Source organism: Doryrhamphus excisus, linkage group LG1, assembly GCF_037039965.1.
Source record: "Doryrhamphus excisus strain RoL-2023G ecotype Guam linkage group LG1, RoL_Dexc_Guam_v1.1, whole genome shotgun sequence".
NCBI lineage: Eukaryota > Metazoa > Chordata > Actinopteri > Syngnathiformes > Syngnathidae > Doryrhamphus > Doryrhamphus excisus.
In genome coordinates this window covers 14,639,135-14,659,957 of record NC_136357.1, presented here as the reverse complement: position 1 = coordinate 14,659,957, position 20,823 = coordinate 14,639,135, and the positions used below count along the sequence as shown (strand labels likewise).

General features: G+C 42.0%; 1 protein-coding gene across 4 annotated transcripts in view; it reads right to left on the bottom strand.

The window, feature by feature from the left end:
* The window catches only part of kif21a (kinesin family member 21A), a 32,923-nt gene extending 12,564 nt beyond the window's left edge, over window positions 1–20,359 (bottom strand). For 3 of the 4 annotated variants that reach the window (XM_058076673.2, XM_058076675.2, XM_058076674.2), the window contains exons 1-11: window positions 20,039–20,357; window positions 7,732–7,954; window positions 6,034–6,216; window positions 5,378–5,518; window positions 5,163–5,294; window positions 4,910–5,080; window positions 3,769–3,884; window positions 3,505–3,700; window positions 3,240–3,429; window positions 3,106–3,172; window positions 2,775–2,960 (exon numbers count right to left, since the gene is read on the bottom strand). In XM_058076673.2, the coding sequence (XP_057932656.2) occupies window positions 2,775–2,960; window positions 3,106–3,172; window positions 3,240–3,429; window positions 3,505–3,700; window positions 3,769–3,884; window positions 4,910–5,080; window positions 5,163–5,294; window positions 5,378–5,518; window positions 6,034–6,216; window positions 7,732–7,954; window positions 20,039–20,082 (1,649 nt within the window). In that variant the 5' untranslated portion in view covers window positions 20,083–20,357. Of the gene's footprint in view, window positions 1–1,366; window positions 1,430–2,774; window positions 2,961–3,105; window positions 3,173–3,239; window positions 3,430–3,504; window positions 3,701–3,768; window positions 3,885–4,909; window positions 5,081–5,162; window positions 5,295–5,377; window positions 5,519–6,033; window positions 6,217–7,731; window positions 7,955–20,038 lie in introns of all 4 variants that reach the window. The other variant, XM_058076676.2, reaches the window with a different exon arrangement.
* Window positions 20,360–20,823: the final 464 nt, after the last annotated feature.

Here is a 20,823-nt window from a genome sequence, read left to right as displayed (position 1 = left end):
GCCAAAGGTGTCCAAAGTGAGGCCTAGCGGCACATTGTAGAAATTAAAAGACCAACAAAAGTACATTGGTAAACCCCTCACACCTGAAGAGTCATGCTAGACCATGCCTTCCTGACCAGCATAGACCAGCACGAAAACACAACATATGCTAATAGGGGACCTATTATGCTCATTTGTCGGGAATCTGTATTGAGGTGTGGACTTCTATAGAGCAACTACACATGATAACCAGCACACAAAGCTTTGTAGCTCCGCCAGAATCTGCACCTATTTAGCTGTATTTCTTTGGATTTTGTGTTTCCTGTGAAAACGGTCCGTTTTAATGTATTCCACCCACGGCCCACCTCCAGGCACTCTGCTGTGGTTGGTCACACTGGTGCTCTTATTTTGAAGGACGCTCACTGAAGTGTGTTCTGTGTATGTGGAGAATGTAGTTTCGGCTAAGACGAGCTACATTCAAAATTCATAAACATGCTTCTTAGATTCAGAACTTGCATGTCACTTACACTTTCCTTACATTAAAGCCGTATAATACAACCTGGTGAAAAAATACTAATCGAGCCCAAGTTGCACACACACACAAACGTTCGCCATTTCAACCCATTTAGGTCGGGAGGGGATTCTTCAAATGTTTATAATGATTATTGTTCCACGACTGAGCGGTCTGCCGAGTAAATACTTCCACACACAAACGTTCCTCCTCCTCCTCAAGAAGACTGAATTTCATTCCCCGTCACATCCTTTAATTTTTCAGTATTCGGCCCTTGGAGAAAAAAGCTTGGACACCCCTACTATATGTACTCGCCGGCCACATCGTTAGGTACAGTAATGAGATCCAATTCAAGAGCTGTATCAAAAATTCTGCCTTGACAGAGATATTAATTCTCACTTGTGATTGAGTAGTACATTAATGTTATCTTTGGAAAGGCAGCATGTTTGATGATGTTACCTCGTGTTTGGGATGTGAGGGTATGAAGGGGCAGCATAAGAATGTCACCAACAGATAGAGGAAAAGACAGCAGCGGGTTGTTGTGAAAACTAAACCATCCAAATCAAAAGTGAAAATGAACCCATGCTGCAGATGTGTTGGGTAACTTTTATCCAAACAGGATAAATAGCAATGTGTCATTAATTACATCATCTTTGAAACATGTCTACCTGTAGATGTTTCAAATCTTCAAATCAATGTTTCAAATCAAAACCTGGACAGATTTGAATAAAACAGCAACTGAACTTGGACTAAAACCAACTTTTAAAATGACGGGTGACTTAAAAGCAAGTGTGAGATCAATGGTTCATGATGATACGCTAAAAAAAGGGGTGGAAGCAGCAGCGGGGACAGTGGGGAGGGTGGAAGCAAACAAACCTGACGTCCTCAACCTCCTCCACCACCTCCTCCCTCTCTCGCTCCTCCAACAGCTGCTGGAGTCTTCAGGGGAGGGGTGTAAGGTCAAAGGAAAGGGAAGATAGATGAGGAAAGGAAAGGAAGGAAGGAAGGAAGGAAGGAAGGAAGGAGCGGTCAGATGAAATCCAGCTTTTGCTAGAATTCAAAATCGACTTATTTATCAAGCACACTTACATTGTGGCTGAACAGCGTTCATTTATATTAAACCCACTGATGTGTTATTATTATGTGTCAAGCCAAACCAAGATTCTGACCTCAGAATTATTTGAAAATACTCACTTGTTCACCTTTATATGTCACCTTAAAAACATTTTCTTGCCTCTGTTGGTTTGCTTTTTTTCAGTACATCACACATGTGATTGTACAGTTATTTTACTATTGTACATTGACCTAAAATCACCCAAAAAACAAAATCCAATTAGGGAAAATGTGGATTTTTGTGTGCAAAAACATGTAATGAGTAAATAAAAAAATGCAGGTATACATTTAGACACCCTTCAAATCCAAGATGTGCATCTTTGCGTCATTTGGTCAGTTGATGGCAATGTTGACTGACATTTCCCTCTCCTGCAACCAAACGGCTGTTCATGCTTTGATTGATTAGCTTTAGGTGTGACTGATAACTACTTCACCAATTTTTGGCCTTTTAACAATACCAAAACCCAGAACGAAAACCCACGGTGAGGCAGCATTTAGCCACTATGGCCCCCACCTGTGGAACAGCCTGCCGGAGAGCCTCAGGACTGCGGAGACTGTTGGTATTTTTAAAAAAAAGATTAAAGACACACCTTTTTAATCAGGCTTTTAACTAATATTTTTTAACTTTTCTATGTTTTTATCTTTTTTAGTCCTATTTTATGCTTTTAGTCTTTAGCTTTTAACTCCAGTATTTCCTCAGGGGTCCTCCACACTGGGGGCTGTGTTGGGTCTGCTGAGGGGGTGCCATCCTTGGGTCCCTTCGACCCGGCCGGTTCCTCCCTTTGATGTGGGGGTCCATCCTTCTGTCGGATGCTGGTCCCCCGATGGCACGGCCTGCGGCTCCTCCCAGTGTGGACGGCCCCAAAGGTGGCGTTTCCTTGATCCTCAGTGCCATGCCATGTCTCCCTACTGTGTGTGATTGTGTGTGTGTGTGGGTGGGTGTGTGTCTAGTATGGAGAGAGGGGCTTTCTTTTGTTTCTTTGTTTTCCCTTTAATTGTGGTAATTGTTTTAATTCTGTAAAGCACTTTGTGTTGCATGTCTTTGCAGGAAAAGTGCTATACAAATAAAGTTGATTTGATTTGACCATTTAAAAACTCGTAGGCAGTTTGAAATCATAAAAAGCAGAGCCAGTCAAGCTGGAGCGAAACAGACTTATCTATCACTTATTACCTTTTCTTTTTCTTTTTTTCACGCTTCTTGAGTTTCTCCAGGTCTTTCTTGGCCATTTCAATGATGTCTGATGTTTCCTTCTCGGGCGCCAGCATGGAGCCTGCGTAGAACGACTGGCGGTTGGAGGCGCGCGACAAATTCTTCCGTAGGTTTTCATTCACCGCCTCGCTCTCCAGAAGTTTGGCTCTGAGGACCAGACCACACTCGAGTTAGAGGACTTATTAACACTTTATAGATGGCAGATATCCGCTATATAAACCCAAATCTTAATTCCCCAATCAAAGCTAAAGCTAAGAGCTAATATCATGTCTTTCAGTGTTAAATTATTTACCTGAGGTCTTCAATCTCTTTGATGTAACTCTGAATCATGTTGCCAATTTCCTCGCTGCCTCCTTCACCTGAACAAGAAACAAAAGCCTTACACAGGCATTTACACAGCATTTGGTGGCGAGCGTGGTAACCTACCTGCCCTGGCCAGAGCCTGGTTGGCCTGGTCGCTGAGCAACTGGGTGAGTCGAGCTCTCTGAGCATCTATGGTCTCCTGCATGGCCTTCACCCTTACCCTCAGGTTGCTGTTCTCCGTCTGCAGCATGGAGTTCTCGTGGAACATGTCACTGAAGCTCTCCACGCCGTCCTCGCCTGCCAAGCGTTTACCCTGCAGGGGAGGGGCAACATACATTCATATTAGATATTCTTTTAAAATGAGTGGCAAGTTTAGGCTATCACCAACCGTCTTGTACTCCATCAGCTCCATCTGCAGCCGAGCGATCTCCGTCCTCAGGGCGCTGATCTGCTGGCTGGCCTTGTCCTGGTTCACCATCACCTTGTTCTTGATGTTCCTGGCTCGGTTGGCATACTTGAGAGTGTTGAGCGTTTCCATGAAGTCACGGTCGGACGGGCTGATGCACGCGATCATCACCGTTTGGCTGAAACCACAAGGACCCTTAGTGTTGTTCAACAGACGGTAAATACCAACTAAAAAGTTTCCACTAACCTGTTTCCTCCTAATGAGTCCTGCAGAAGCCGGGTCAGTTTGGAGTCTCTGTAAGGCACGTGTGACGACCGCTTGCTCCGGTCGCCCAAAGCGCTGATTACATTCCCTAGGGCAAGCTTTAGGGACACAAGACATAGTAACAGGTAAATTGTAATTGATTTGTCTGGAAAAGTAGATGTAGTGTAAGATGTCATGTGTGCCATTTATTTTAAACTATACAATTTTGCTCAAGATGGACGATAATATTGGGCCACCGATAACACCTGCCCGATATCAGCACATCCATAAATCATAGGATATGGTGTGTATTCTCCAATCATAGTGTGTATATGTATATATATATATATATATATATATACATATACACACACACACACATATATACATATACACATATAAATATATATACATATACACACATACATGCATATATATATATATATATATATATATATATATACACACATACATGCATATATATATATATATATACACACACACACACATACATACATATATATATATATACGTATATACATATATATATATATATATACATACATACATACATATATATGTATATATATACACATATATATGTATATATATACACACACATATATATCTTTGTTAGGTAGATGACTTCTCAGATTGGACACCTCGAGTCATATGACGGCTTTGAATATAAAGTCCAACTTTAAGCCTTCAAACTCATGGATCATAGCTGCGGGACAAGATAGAAGGTATATATATGATATAAATTCACTATGATATTCATCTGTAGATGAAATGTCATTGTAGTGTAACATAGAAACCAATAAAGTGTGCTGCTGCAGTGGCAGAGCTACAGGTACCATTGTTTATTATCAGACCAGCCTTGTTTCTTCATTTTCTTGTTAAACGAATCGCTGAATCTTCTTCCTACTCCTTTTTGCATGTGATTAATTGTGCATATGTAGCCATGAACATGTTAAGCATGTCTGAAACAAACCAGTTTGTGGATTGTATCTTGTATAGTTTATTCAATTTATTTGCATCGTGTTTTAATGCACGTCTTTCAGTACTGTCATGCATAAACACCTGAAACAAACCATGACATATTTCATCCACTAGAGGTCAGTCCAAAGCTATAACATCTCACCAGTCCACAGTTGATGGAGATGCCCTCTTTGGCTCGGTCTCCTGTGGCGCCCGTCCTCTTCAATCTCTCGGAGCCGGCCAAGTCCACAAAGTGAAACTTGGCGGTCAGAGTCTCGTACTCGTCCATGTCCCCGTTGCCATTGGAGACCCTGTTGTCAGCTTCATCTTCATGCTGCGAGGAACAACAGGCATGGCAGACAGTATGCCTTAAAGGAGGTTTAGTGTGGTTCAATACAAATGGTATTACAACTAACATTGTCGGAGGCACAGACGCGGACTTGGCACAAGTGGATGGTGAAGATGGCGTGGGATCGAGAGCTCTGGACATTCATCTGCGTGCTGGCGGTGGTACGAGACAAAGCGCCCAGCTTGAGGCACTGCATCATCTGAAGAGGGGATGGGGTAAATATTAGAGACGTCACTGGACGAGCCGAGCTGGCTGTAAAAAATATTATGTTGACTGCTTTACCTCAGCCTCTGAGGACACGGTGCGTGTGGTCACTCCCACAGTGTAGATGCCACCGTTGGCGTCCTCGTGAATCTTGACGTGAGACTTCTGTTTCATATCTCTTGTGGAGTCAAAGAGGTCCAGAACTTCCTCGTTGTAAAGCTGCAAGGATGACACAATGCACAATGACAAAAATGTTTATGAATACGTTATTCATATTTTAATTTCCTATCCAGTTGTCCTCATCTGGGTCATGGTTGAGCTGGAGTCAATTACTGTACACATGCACACTGACAACTATAAAAATTGAAGAATCTCCAATTATCCCAAAAAGCCAGAGTACCTGAAAAAGACCCACACAAGTATGGGCAAGTATGGGCAAGTATGGCAGGAGGTGTGGAGATTTACAATTCTATGGAAGTTTGATTTGTGGGTGTCCACATTTTAGCACCTCTCGTGTTCCGGGTCGTCTTTTAGGAATGCGAATAGTGTCACAGAGTGACGGAGCAACACAAGTGCCTCCCGACATCATTCCTCGTTAACTCCTCAATCAGCAACACAACCCCCGCCGTCCCCCTCAGACAGCTGCTGAACTTCACTTGTCAGCTTGTTACGAGTATGGTGTCAATGACACGGCACTGAGCCGTGATGTCTACCGCGTTAAAGTGCGCTGCTACCTCAAGGAATTGCGCGTTGATCTTAAATTCGGGCATGGGGCGACCCTGCTCCTGGGCGGCTTGCCGGCGCTCCTCTATTCCCTTGAAGAGGTGGTGGACAGCACGGGGGATGATGCCCAGTTCATCATCCGCTATGTTGACATCAAAGCCCGTCCCCATGGTGTACGTCTTCCCTGAACCAGTCTGCATGAAGGCACAACAATATTGAATACAGTGAATCTCCACATTTGTAAATATATTTTTACTGTAATGTAAATAGAAAATTATTTGATGGTGCTTCCTACAGTGGGGAAAATACTGCATCAGCGATGAATTCAGCAGAGGGTGCTGTCTCACAAGTCAATCCACTCTGCATGTTTCACAGGAAGATGCTGTGCAAGATGTGATGTTTTGCAACTGCACATTTTGTTTCTCAATGTGTAAAACTGAATTTAGAAATCGTTTAATAACTGCGTGACAGGCATTTTTATGTGGGGTCTTGGAATGTAACTCCCACAAATAGAAGGGGTCGACTGTTTTGAAATGACAGTGCATGATATGCTGCTTGGTGCAATACGAAGCTTTCCACTTGGGATTACCCTAAGCTTACATAGATACACTGTCATTCTAATCACATTTCAACATGAGTTTGCAGTAGTGCAGGGGTGGGCAAACTACAGCCCGGGGGCCACATGCGGCCCACCAAGCGTTTGAATCTGGCCTGCCAGTTGCTTTCTCAGTATTTCAACTTTTAGCATACAAACTGGAAACAGGACTTGCAAGTCGGATGTCTGATTTAGCAAAAAAAACAACAAAACTGTAAAATTAAATTACATAGTTTGATGTTGTCTGACGTTTAAAGTGCTCCTGAAAAAAGGGACATGAGAACATAGTATAGTATAACAATTTTACAGATAAAATTAGACAAATAATTCAAGGAAAATTATAAGCATAAAATAGTGTGTGTGTTAAATATATGTTCGGGCTCACCGGACAATTTTGTTAACTCAATGCCGCCCACAAGTCAAAATATTTGCCCACACCTGCAGTAGTGTGAGGTGATCGGTGTGATACTTATAGGTATCATGCCCCCATGTGTCAGTATCAGCCCGAGACCGAAGATCGAGGGCTGATACTGGCACGTGGGGGCATGATACTAGGCCTGATACCAGACAAACCATGTGATGATCTTATTATCACATACTACTTAATCATGAGCTTATTATTATTATTATTATTATTATTTAAATAAACCAAAACAAACACTGTATGTTCACGATGCGCTGTTCTCTGATTGGTTGTTTCACGGGCACGATACCAGAGCAGCGCACTCTGAGTGGACAGCTATGGGGGCTGATACTGGACATGGTTAAACTCTATATTTTATCAGTATCACTGCCCTGGGCTTTGACACAGTATCATTTCGGCCTTTTGCCGTATCATTCATGGGCGCTTTCTAGGGTACAGGGCCAATTAATACTGTAGTATGTGATAATACTGTGTATCACTGTAGTGGTATTACACCACTGAAAATGACAGCATATTTATACAGCTCTTGTATTGGCTCCTGCTACATTGTGGCCAAATACTGTACATTATCTCTCCTCTTAAAAGGACCAGCGTTCCCACTCAGTCGCCAGACACCAGTGTGCACGCTCGTACAAGCCACCAAGCTCCCTGGGGGGGCCGGCAGCTGCGGCTCGGCGCACAAAGACTCGCCTGTCCATATGCAAAGACGGTGGCGTTGTAGCCCTCGAAGCAGCCCTCAATCAGCTTCTCCGTGCAGGTGCCATAGATGGCATCCTGTTGGGAGTCCATGTCAAAGACGTAGTCGTAGGTGAAGGCCTTGTCTTTGCCCAGGATGACCTGAGGCTCTCCGGGCATCACGTATGTGCAGATGTGACATCCTTCAATTTTCTCCCGGGCCAGCTGAGGACGGATCCTGCAAAACAAAGACACAAAATATGACATTACTGTTAATTATGTGGAATTCCATTGCTCTAATGTTCATATCAAGAAAGTCAGGCTTGGAGCTTGACGTTGACAAGATATTGGGATGTTTGAATGTCCATGCTAACAATTAGTGTGCAGGAATTATCATGCTTGTCAACACCATGATTGTCAGTCTCCTCTGCTTGTCTAGTTGCTTAACCATCACACTGATGAACAAGTCAGGTCAATTAAACATTTGCAGAGCATGGCTTTGATGCACAAGCGGCCGAAGCTTAACATGGACACAGCCATGGTAGAAGACGGTTTTCATGCTCTGTGCTGTCCTTGTGCAACGTCTGATTTTGATCCAGACAGAAAGGCAACTCTCCTCGCCTGGCTTGGATGAAAAGCACCTGACAGCGTCACCGTCTAGTGTGCATAACAGCCTCATTGTGCTTTCTTGTACAGGGAGAACAATGCTGGGAGTCCAGCACAGTATGGCCATTGTGTCCATGAATTAGACTCTGGATCCGGACACCAACTACACAGTCCAGTGAAGGCAGAGGTAATGGTCACTATTGACAAAGACTAAATTATTACTTCATGTCAAAAGCTTTCAAGAAAACACTATTTGCACAAAAACAGTCAAATGACTAGTTCTCCTTTGCTTGGGAAGCTAAATTGGAAAAAAGGACAGATGCCTCTGATCGCAAGAATGTTGTATAAACGTAATCCTCAAAAGCACGTACAAACCAGTCTTTGTTTCTCAGAGAGATTGAACTGTAATTAGCGGTGTAATCCCGTCAATGTATGCCATGTTGTCACCTGAGCGCACAAAGACGCCTACTGCAGTCCTGAAGATGTAAAATGAGCTATTCTGTATCAACGGAGGGGACGTAAAAAAGTAACAGTTGCCCACTCTCCTCTATTTTTGGGTATACAGACCGACGGACAGTTGAGGTTTGAGGTCAGGAAAGGTTGGTGTTAAAGTTCATCAGGGTGCAGAGACGTGTAGTCTAGCTTGCAGCGGCCATGAACTGATTGAGATAAGAGACGGTGCAACAAGACATCAATGGTGTGCTATGGTATATTTGTTTCGAGCACGCTACATTAAGGAAAACACCCAAAAAAGTGACAGTTGAATACAAAATGTGTTGACTACTGGACTTTTTATGTCATAACAAATGTGCGACATCTTGGAAGGATCAGGATCGGACCATTTTATAATGGCAGGATCATTTTACAATGCCCATCATTTTCCCACCCCTCTGTGACATCATAAAGGGACGGTTTTACCACACCTTTTCAAACCGAGAGTTTTGAGCCATCCCGAAGTTTTTAAGTCTCACTTCCAAAAGTGCAAACCTCATTATTGCTTAACTGATTCTGTACTCTTGCTGCTATGCAATGCAAATTTCCCCTACTGAGGGACGAATAAAGGCATATCTTATCTGAAACTTTGGCATCGTTTAACATGAGAATACAACATTCTAACTACATTTATAGGTCAGAAAAGTGGAAAGAGCATAACATGTCCCCTTTAATTAAAGCGTTTGGCTTCGAAAGAGAAATACATTTGCAGCAGAAAAATGCCTCCACAAAAAACAAAAACAAATGAGACCTCCCAAAACACTCAGCGTTATATTTGTTTCCTGCATATCCCTGTGCACTGTCGCCTGTGCATTCATGTGTATGTGATTGAGGTGCATCTTTTTTGTACGCATCTACATAAACAAGATTATTACCATGTCATCATATTTTGATGCAAATGTGGTACTCTTTTCAATGCATATTGTTTTGAGAAGAGGATAATGAGAGGATGTTGTAACCAACAGCCGATTAATTAATAGTTAATCCAAACCAGGAAGGATATAATAGTTATCTGGTTACTATCTATGTAATCAATTCCACCCAAATATGTTTTCATTTGCATTCATTTTGAATTAAATTCAGTTCTGGTAGTACTTCTTCCCCAACCTGCGCGGCGACGCCATCCTCTTGCAATGCTGACTGCTATCTGGCTGCAGTCTATACTGACAGCAGGTAATAGCACTGTTTGTGCAAGTCCCTGACGTGGCTTGGTGCTAAATTAAACAACATTAGCATAGCTGAAGTGAAAACATTACGTTGCTACCTGACATTTCGTAAAATAAACAAGCATCAAATAAAAACCGATCAAAACATTCTGTCTCTACTGGTCCAATCTAAAAAAAAAGGAAAAAAAGTCAGCTTTAATTATGACATACATTGATGTTGATCAATACATTATATTATAAACATAAATGTAATAACGATAATAATTATCAATAATTTTTGCAATGCATAGCCTTTTTTCTGGCATGAGCACCTGCCCCCCAAAACGTGCACATGCCTGTTCAACCATATTGCGACACAAGGAGCTAGCGGTGTTTGTTTCTACCTGCTGATCTTTCGAATACTGCTAGCGCTAAAACAATCAATGTGTGGTTAACAAAAGTCAAGCTCGCTGGTGTGCAGCAATATTTTACCCCCACAAATAGCCTCCATGAACTACAGTGTCACTGTCAACAGTAACTCAAAAGACAAATCTACCAGCCATCTCCACTACTGGGAGCTAGCCTGCAAAAATAAGCCTCAGCGAGGCCTCAGCTGACCTGAGCTCTACCTCTCATCCTTCGCTAATGGAGTGTTGGATACACACAGAATTCCCTGCTGATTCCTGAGCCGAATAACCATTTTGGAAAATGTGCCTCCCAAATAAACAAGGTTGTGCAAAGTCCCTGTGGCACGCTGATAACGGCTTTGGCGCTTCCTGCAGGTCAAAGGTCGTGGAGCAGGCCGAATAGGGGAGGGAGGGGTGGATGGTAAAGCAAGGAGGGGCGTTGCAAAAACACCCAATGGAGCTGTCAACACGGGCAGGAAAGACTTTAGGACACATTCCTATCCTCTCAATAACCACAGGGCTTTACACTTTCACTTTCCTTGAAGATTAAGACTTGTGCAAAAAGGAAAACTTTTGGGGGGAATTTTGCCCATTACCCACAATCGTTATTGTATAGGTATACAGTATTTGTACTGTAGACAAACAAATCTGACCATTGACCCAGGTATCCAAGTCAGATATCCTTTTCAAACTAGTAGGGTGCTTGCTCAAACAGTAACAAGGATGATTGACAATAGAGCAGGGGTCTCAAACATGTGGCAGGACACTAGTTTGAGGCCCCCGCCTTGATATGAAAGTTTAATGTTAGTGCGGCCTGCGCAAGTTTGATATGGATGCTGTATGGTATCATGTACCCAGAAAAAATAATTACGTTTGATTAATGTTCATGTCAAAGGTTAAATAACTGTTAATAGTTATCCTCCCTATCCGTGTGGAAGTGGTACGTTTTTGGCTATTTAAGTTTAAAGGAAATAACTTGAAGGCTACCGTTTAGGTTGCTAGCTCTCTAGTCTGCGAGTTAGCATGTGTCTCAAGACCCTGCAGTTGCGCAATATGTTGTAAATAAAAAAAGTATAAATGTGACTATAGTCGTGTTTTGTCATGTCTACAGGGCTCTAATAATGCTTTGTTCATTTTAATCAGAAAAAAATAATTTGTCTACCCACCAACTATATGTGGTTTCTTAAGTTTTAATTATTTGCCGTTTTATTATTATTATTATATTTATTTATTACTGATTGATTGATTTTCTTTATTCTTGATTATGTTTTATCTTATTTTGTGCAGAAAAATAAAAATTAAGATATTTGAGAACAGTGGAATGTTTTATCAGAGCTTTTATTTTAGAAAATCGGAACCAAAGCACTGTTTGTATATTTTTCTGTTTTTAATAAATGCGTTTTTTTTGTTTTTTTTAAACCTGATGCGGCCCAGCCTTGCCTAGCTCCAGTGGCCCCCAGGTAAATTGAGTTTGAGACCCCTGCAGTAGAGTGACTGGTAGAGTGGTGCCAATAAAAACAAGCCTGGCTACCTCAAGTATCAGATAGTGTTCAGAATCAATAGGGTTCCTGCTTCTACACAAAAAAGTAAAGCTGGGAATTTAACACAACTGAATGAATGAATGAAAGCTTGACAAGGATGACCCACATGGTAAACATAGATCCCGGTCAGGTGATGTGGAGTTGGTTGGTCACGTTTATTGGACGTGAACACAGGACTCGGTTTACAGAGAAAATGCAGCCCTGGCTTCTCTGTTGGTATAAATAACCAGGCGGTGCAAATAAAGCTATTTGTGACCGTCTGCATCCTATTTGTGACATTCTGCTTGAAGCTAAGTTACATCCACCACTATTTGTGGGAGCATGTCTACTTTTAAATCTGCTCCCTAACTGAATTGACACTTCTTTTATTTTTTGCCATGTTAAACAGTACACGGGTTTGTGACCTCAGTTTTTCGTATGGAACCTCTGATTCAGTACAGAGACGTACGCGGTACACATTAAACGTAACTAAACATAAGGTACAATGCAGATCCACTGACTTGTCAATTGTTGTTTAAACATTCAGAGAAAATGTTGCAATGAATGTATAAATCATCTGATCCAAGTTGGTTGAGCAATTCAGTTTCTGCAGGCATGTCACACAGGGGGGCGTGGCCAAAGACATTCAAAGCCAGCTGGTGGTAGACTCCTGACAGACTGTCTTGGTTCAGTGAATATGAACAAAGCAGGGGCTTCACAGGGGCTTTGGACCGCGCTGTTGGCTGCTGTCCTTGCATGCTGCTGCTGCTATGGACAACTACTAGTGTATGTCCACGTTGCTGACGGTGCCTCAGGCCAGTACCCAGGACCCTGGCCACATTCAACTATGAAGTAGCATGATTTATTAATAAATATAAAATTGAAAATGGGAGATGGGAGCGAAGCTATGAAATTCAAACTAATTTGACTGAAACCAAAGATTTTAGCATCACAAAAAGCACACGTACGATCACATTTAATTTATCAAATTTTAAGTAAAAATGTTTGTGAATTTTAAATCACCAAAAGTGTATATGTGCAGAATTATTTATTTATTTAACTCGCATAACCTACTGTTAGGGACGGCACGGCGGTCGAGTGGTTAGCGCGCAGACCTCACAGCTAGGAGACCAGGGTTCAATTCCACCCTCAGCCATCACTGTGTGGAGTTTGCATGTTCTCCCCGTGCATGCGTGGGTTTTCTCCGGGTACTCCGGTTTCCTCCCACATTCCAAAAACATGCTAGGTTAATTGGTGACTCCAAATTGTCCATAGGTATGAATGTGAGTGTGAATGGTTGTTTGTCTATATGTGCCCTGTGATTGGCTGGCGACCAGTCCAGGGTGTACCCCGCCTCCTCTCCAAAGACAGCTGGGATAGGCTCCAGCACCCCCGCGACCCTCGTGAGGAAAAGCGGTAGAAAATAAATGAATGAATGAACCTACTGTTACACACTTTGGTCTCATAACAACGTGCACTGAAGACACTCAAGTTTCTCTTGAAAAGAAAACAGAGAATTTTAGACAGAAAGGTGGTAGTCCTTTCACTCCCCTTTTGCGTTTGTTTGCTTGTTACTCACGACACTCACATGCAGCACAGTATGTGTACACACTTGCATGCGCCTCATTACGCCAACAAACATGCATGCGCATGTCAATTTATCGCGGTCGGCAAAACTATCGTGTTTGTTTTATTTTTCCTGGAGTTAATTAATTCACTGATTATCGTGACAGGCCTTAAATGTGGGTTATTTTGCAGCCGTGATCGAAAGAGGCCAGTGGTGTAACTATGTTAGTTAGCAAAGAACTACAGTGTCAACCTTTGATTACATCATAAGACGGTCGACGGAGCAGACTACCTGTTTTCATGTATTAGCAAGGTAGTAGTCTGTCAGCAAAAGCTTTGTGATAAAAATACATTAAGAATACTGTTGGACTCATGCAATGTGTGCATTAACACGACAAGAGAAATATACACCAAATGAGGCAAACAACATTGAACAATTTCAACCTTACCCAAAACCACGTTTCCACTGTATAATATTTATTGGACTTGGAGAGGCATCACCTGATCATTCTTACAGTTCTTAACTAAACTATAATAACAATAATAATGTACAAATCAGAATTTTGACCCTGGAACAGATCATTTTCATTCTCACTATTTCCATTGGATACATGGTTTCCAAAGGTGAACAAATCTGAGGTCATCCTACAAGGGCTTGCAGGGATTCCACAGCGTTTGCCATTAGTTGATGTTCTTGTGAAAGAGGTGTTGTAGCAGCATGTCTCGGCAGCGACCAGCTGGCAATCTTCTTTGTTGACAATTCTCACTGAGCATGTGCACTTTGGCCACAACGCTCCTAAATCGTCATCCTCCTTGCTCCAAAGAGGGAGTCAGTGTGCGCTGTCAGGATGCGTCCTCATGCAAAAGCAATGGAAATAGTGTTGTGGTTGCCTTGGCAACTAGCTCCGGCTCGATGCACTCTAAGCGAGCTTTTTTAATCCCTGCTTAGCTCAACAGAGGCCCTGCTGTTCTCGCAGGCTTGTTGCTTCAGCATGCATTTTATCCACAAGAGCCAGCTAGCATGGATAGTACTGTACTTACACAGCACAAAGATGCCACAATAGTCTGATGTTCTTGACAGACATAACACCTATAGTTTATCCTTCAAGGTGGATGACCTAAAGCAAAACTAGCATGACGCAACACATGCTCCCGGCACAGAAGTATTGGGTCAGCTACAGAAGAAAACAGAGCTGAGAGCAGCTTGAAATGACTTTGAAAGGCGTCCATTTGCTGAGGTCACATGGGCTTGTTCTTCCACAGCAAACTCGTATAAATGTGCCCTTATGGAACTTGCCTTGTGTACTAAGAACAGAAAAAGGTTGTCCCCAAAGTGTTCCCACAAAGTTTGAAGCAATTGTACAAAATGTATTGCAAAGCTGAAGCATTAAGGAGTGTTGCTTCTCGATACTTTTATTCACACAGTGTACGTCCACGGTGTTCTGCCAGGACTTGTTCATCCTGGTCCTCGGCATGGGGCCCACAGTAACAACCATAATGGCATTAAATAGATCTTTAAGGCTTTAGCAGGTTGAACGTAATTCGCTGTCGGCATGCAGCGACTTGTATAAGTGGATACACTGTAAGCCTCGGGTCATTACACTCATGTAGATAACGTTAAAACCAGCCGCAAGACAAGCAAAGCTTTGGCTTAATGAGCCGACCTAAAGTCAGCTGACAAGGAACAACAGCTGACAATGACTCAGGATGTTGGGGGTTAGCACAAGGAAAAGCTGGAGGCTTCTTAACATGAGGTGCTTGCTGCCTCACTGTATTGTGACTTCTCCTAAATTTATCAATGAATAAATGATTGCTGCTTGGTGGCAGACAGTGGTCTATTTTTAATGATATGTTAATGATATGTAGTATTCTGGGCTCTCGGCGGCAGTAATGCCACAAAATATTGAGACATTACATTATATTGCATTACCATAGCAAGTAATGATGTCAAGCATGGTGTGACTGACATGAGTGAAAAATAATTTTTTCTCCTCCCATCCCATGTGGAAGTGGTAACTTTTTGGCTTCTTAAGTTTAGAAGAAATACAACCAAGGCTACCTGTGAATCCTGGCTGTACCCCGCCTATCACCCCCAAAGTCAGCTGGGATAGGCTCCAGCATACCCCTGCGACCCTAATGAGGATAAGCGGTATAGAAAATGGATGGCTGGACAATCAAGGCTAATACAGTTGCGTAATGTGCTGGAAACAATGAATAATGAGTGTAAAGGTGACTATGGGGTTGTTATTTCATGTCTAGATGGCTCTAGAAAGTCATAAACAGGCTTCATATGCTCCAACTACAAAAATATTCCATTTAACAACATTGAATGCTATACCGTGGTTGTGTTTAACCACATTAAATGAAGGACAACGGGATGTAAGGCTTGATCAAGTGATATTACTCTAAAATAGAATTGTATGTAATAGCTGGTATTATGCATCTGGGGTATACGTAGTTTTATCCACAGGTGAATTTCAAATTTGCTCAATTAAGTGTCTAAAGGGGACATATTATGCTCATTTTTCAGCTCTTTGTATTGAGTTGTGACTCCTATAGAGCAGCTGCACACAATGACCCGCACAGAAAGCTTTCTAGATATTACAGAATCTGCACCTATTCCAGGTGTATTGCTTCCCACAAAAACGGTTCGTTTTAATTTATTCCACGCACGGCCCGCCTCAACGCACACCCACACCTCTGTGGTTGGTCACACTCCCGAGTGCTTAGAAGCCACTAGCTGTGAAGCCAACTTTATAGGAGTTGATAAACAGCAATTTATCCAGTCCAAAGTTTCTCAAGAAAAGAGGTTACTTCAACACATCTCTCAATATTAATTAGCTTTAGCATTTTAGCATCTGTAACTTGTAATGTGTTTTGCGGGACTAACAGTGTGTAAAAAACTCAGGTATAGCCACTGATTGTGGTGGGAAAAGGCTATTAGCAACCTTGCTTCCTGTATACTATACAGACAACCACTTTTGCTCCATGACTTACACAAAGTAAACACAGTTAGGACACTGAGTAAATTGTTACTTAGTGCTTGCTCTTCTGACTCTTCACGACCAAGTAACGTTGCAAAGGCATCAGGCTTCAGCAGCGGTTTATCGGATAGCCCAGTGTGAAATGTCGTTGACAGGTTAAAATAAATTTCTTTTGCTGGTAGGGAATGAGTGCCTGATGGTGGCGTCTTTAGGAATTGTTGCTTTAGGAAATGTGTCTTTCCCTTACACCAAAAGAAACACTTTTTACAAGCCATTGCTAGCAATGGTAAAGACAGAAGCAGACCTTGGGGCAGGGCAGCCATGTCCTCTCCTCTGTGACATCACAAAGGAACAGTTTTGCAGTGCCCTCTGAAACCAAGCGTTTCACTCACTTCCAAATGCGCAAACATCATTATCTGAAACTCTGGCATCTTTTAACACGAGAATACAGTGCATACGAGCATTCTAACTATATTTATAGGTCAGAAATAAAAGCCTAATAGGTCCCCTTTAAACCCCAAATTACTCTACAACAAGAGGTGCTGGCTCCTTGTGATAGCTAATGACTTTTTGTCATCCTATGAATATTTCTCATGCTTTGCAAATGTTGTGAACAGTTGGATGACATTGGATGACTGGGGGAGCTGTGGTCTACCGAAAATCCTCATGCTGTTTGTGAGGCTACTTTAAATGCGCAAAGAGGTTGGTTGTATTAAATGTCACCATATGAAACTTGCGCATGGCTTTGCACTCAGCTGCAATGTCTATTTCAGACTTTAACAAAAGATACTGCCGACATTCGTAATCACGTGCTTGGCAGATTCTGGAATTGACTGCTTGTATCGGAGTACCAATAGGAGAGTGTTAGATTTAGGTTGATACAATCCAATACAATTTTTTTGGCTGATATCACCCTGATATTTCCAATATCAATATCAGATCAGGACACCCTTAGTATGTCTTATTGGAGAATTACATGCCATCAGCTTTTTAATGTTTCATTTTAAAAATCATTAACGATGATTACACAAAAGCGAAGCAATTTTATGTTTTGCATTTTGTTCCTTTACTGTATCCAAAATGAACCAATGACCTTAAAATCAGGACAAATACCGAACGGTCATTATGATCTATCGTTACACCTCTAGCAGTTCGTTGAAAGTCAGTTCTGAAAACGCTGGTCAAATTCTTAACTGTACAACCTTCAGGGGTGTTTGTTCTGTATGACACAACGTGACACTGAATATGTCTAATTGTACGTTAACTGCAGAGGTTGAGGTCTATTCTTGGCTGTCTTTTAGTCCGAAGAACCTCAACAAAACCTTACAATGTAGAAAGCTGCCCACACGTAGACAGAAAATTGCATCCTTGGAGGAGGAAAAAAAGGACGCAAGTTAAAAAGTGACAGCAAGGAGATACAGTGGAGAGGTGCAATAAAGCAGCGGGGCTTAGTTACTGTTAGTGTTTAACAAAGGGAGCTTTTTTTGTACCACACTGAATGGTTAACACCAACACAGGAATAACTGAATCCCAAATCGACCCCATACCTCGAGGTTTTGCACGTTCACGAGAATCAGAGGTGCCCCAATTCTCCTTAAATCAAGGGGTCTAGGGTAAGTGCTAAGGCAGGGGTGGGCAAACTACGGCTCGGGGGCCACATCTGGCCCGCCAAGTGTTTGAATACGGCCCGCCCAATCTTTCCAAAGTATTTCATTTAAACTCAACATATAACCTGGCATCATGGCCTGAGCCAACCTTTTGATGGTTTTATCAATTTCGTTTTTTGATATGGTCTGTTGTTTACAAAGTGCTCCTGAAAAAAGGGACACAAGCACATAATAATAATAATAATAATAATAATTATTATTATTATTAGATTATTAGATTATTATTAGAACTACTATGATTATAATTGTTATATTAATGCCAATTATTATATTAATTATATATAATATTATTGTTATATTTGCATATTTTACATAATAATAATATAATAATTATAATTTAAATTTTATTGTAATTATTATAATATTTCATTATTTTTTAAATATTTAAATATAAATATAAAATAATAAATAATAATAGCAGATTGCATGACAATTTTACAGATACAATAATACCAGGTGGACTGTTATGTGTAAAATATATAGTCTGAACCCCCCCCCCCGTAAATTTTGTCATATCAATGCGGCCCGCGAGTCAAAAGGTTTGCCCACCCCTGTGCTAAGGAGTGTACAGCCCGAGAAACCAAGTGTGGCCGGGGACCAAACTTGAAAGTAAGGGGGTAGGAGGAGTGTCCTCAGATTCAGCACTCATGCTGAGAAAAATTTTCATGCCGAAAATAATTGGGCATAATTATTGATATTCACAGTAATATTCATACCAAAGTTTTATTATATTCAATCCTTTGCTCAATCCACGTGCATATTCACCATGTTTTGAACTAGAACTAGAAGAAATTGCTTGATAGTGGGTGGAAGCTACATTACTGAACTGTACTGTGATGTTCACGTTTTATATTCGCTCTCCAATCCCTCATCTAACACAGTACATCATAGTGAAGTCTGTTTGCCACCCTAGTCCACCAAGAATTGATATTGTATTCAACAAACAGTATGGATGGTCAGGAAGTGAGCTAAATAAAAGACGTAAACAACATTGTCACAAGTGTACAGCAATAATGTCAGTTTGCAAAATTGTGTTCCTTTTATTCAGAATAAAAAAGATGTTCAACAGTGAACAACGAAATAAGGTAAACTATGTACTTCTTACTTTATGTTCTTTATGGTAAGAATAATTTAACATGAACAATTTAACTGTAATTTGCCTACGTCACAGCCAAAAAGAGGTGAAGGGTGATGATGTAATGACAAATCAAGTTGGTGTCCCATTTCTTCGTGGCTTGTGCCCCTTGGCCCTGGGTTTATGGTTGCGGGGTTATGACAAAAGGGAAGGGCTGGGGAGTGGAATTGGGCCCAAATGTCCTTACCGTTAATGTGTTATTTACTTAAAATATTATAGGTAAAACTGTTTTTTGTCTATTATCTTGTATTGACAGCTTCTTCTGGGACAGACTTCATGACGACAGAAAGTACTGTGTTATTTTATTCAAATAATAGTATTGCTATTAAACGTCACTTGTGCTGTTTTTCCTCACTCAAAGTAGTGCCTTGGAGAAAATATGGTGGTCATCCACATGGTGATGACGCTCTTTGTAGTGTCATTAAAAAGGGGCACAACATAACTGCGTCATAGTAGCATTATTTGGTGCAGGGGGATATCACTCAAATCACCTGGAGAGCTCGTCGATGTGGGCCAAAAAAAAGCAGGAGGTGTCCAAATAGACAAAGAACATGCTTCCAACCACATGCAACCAGATGGCGTCGTTTCACTATGACCGTTACATCATCATCACCATCCATCCATCCAGCCATCCATCCATCCATCCATCACCACCTGCACCCCACAGCCGGTGTTGTGCCGGCAGGACACAGCTGGAAGCCTCCAGGGGAGAACCACCAGGCCCGGCTGGACCTGCCAGGCAGGTGCTTGCTATCGCAGGCAGGTAACACACACACAGATACACATTAAAGTGGACTAACCTCAGCGCCACACGAACCGAACTTTCATCCTGACCAGTCGTCATGGTTCTCCTTCAAATAATCCTCGATTTAAAAAAGGAAAACCAAACGAAGCCAGCGTCGGCCCTCCGGAACCGCGGCTTAGCGCCACCCGGACGCCGCCATGTCAGCACAAACACGCACCGGAGAAACCTTTCTTCTCCTACAAAAACGACGTGATCCTGAGCAGACGGCGTGGCGTGACGTAACGTGACGTGTCGTGTCTACCTGCACCGCCGCCACAGCATCCGCGAGCGCGAGGCGGATACCATCATGGCGTGAACGCGCACGCACGTAAATGTGGCGGACGCACGCGCCGTTTCCAGGCGCGCCGGTAAGGCAACCGCAATGCATCACTACGCCACGCCTGTGTTGAGTGACGTCATAACCAGAGGTGGACCACGAAAAAGGTTGAATTATTAACACATTTAGGAAGGAAAAACAGAAAAACGACCACTTTACTATATGTTGTGCACATTATACGTGAGCTGGTTATTGAATTATATTACTTATTTCTGCTTTTATACTAGCTGTATTTTGAAATTGCTCCTATGGTTGCTTCAACTTGTCAAGTGTTTTCAAAGGCGTGTGCAAGCACGCCAAAAAACAAACAAACTTAAGTTCTTGAACGTTATTAAGACTACTGATAACCACTGGTGCCACCGTGTGGCTATAACATGTTTTGGTGTGAACGTTTACTTTGTTCACTTTGTTTGGATGCAAACAAGTTGTGACAGTGTCATAGCCAAGCATGAGCAGGAATTTAA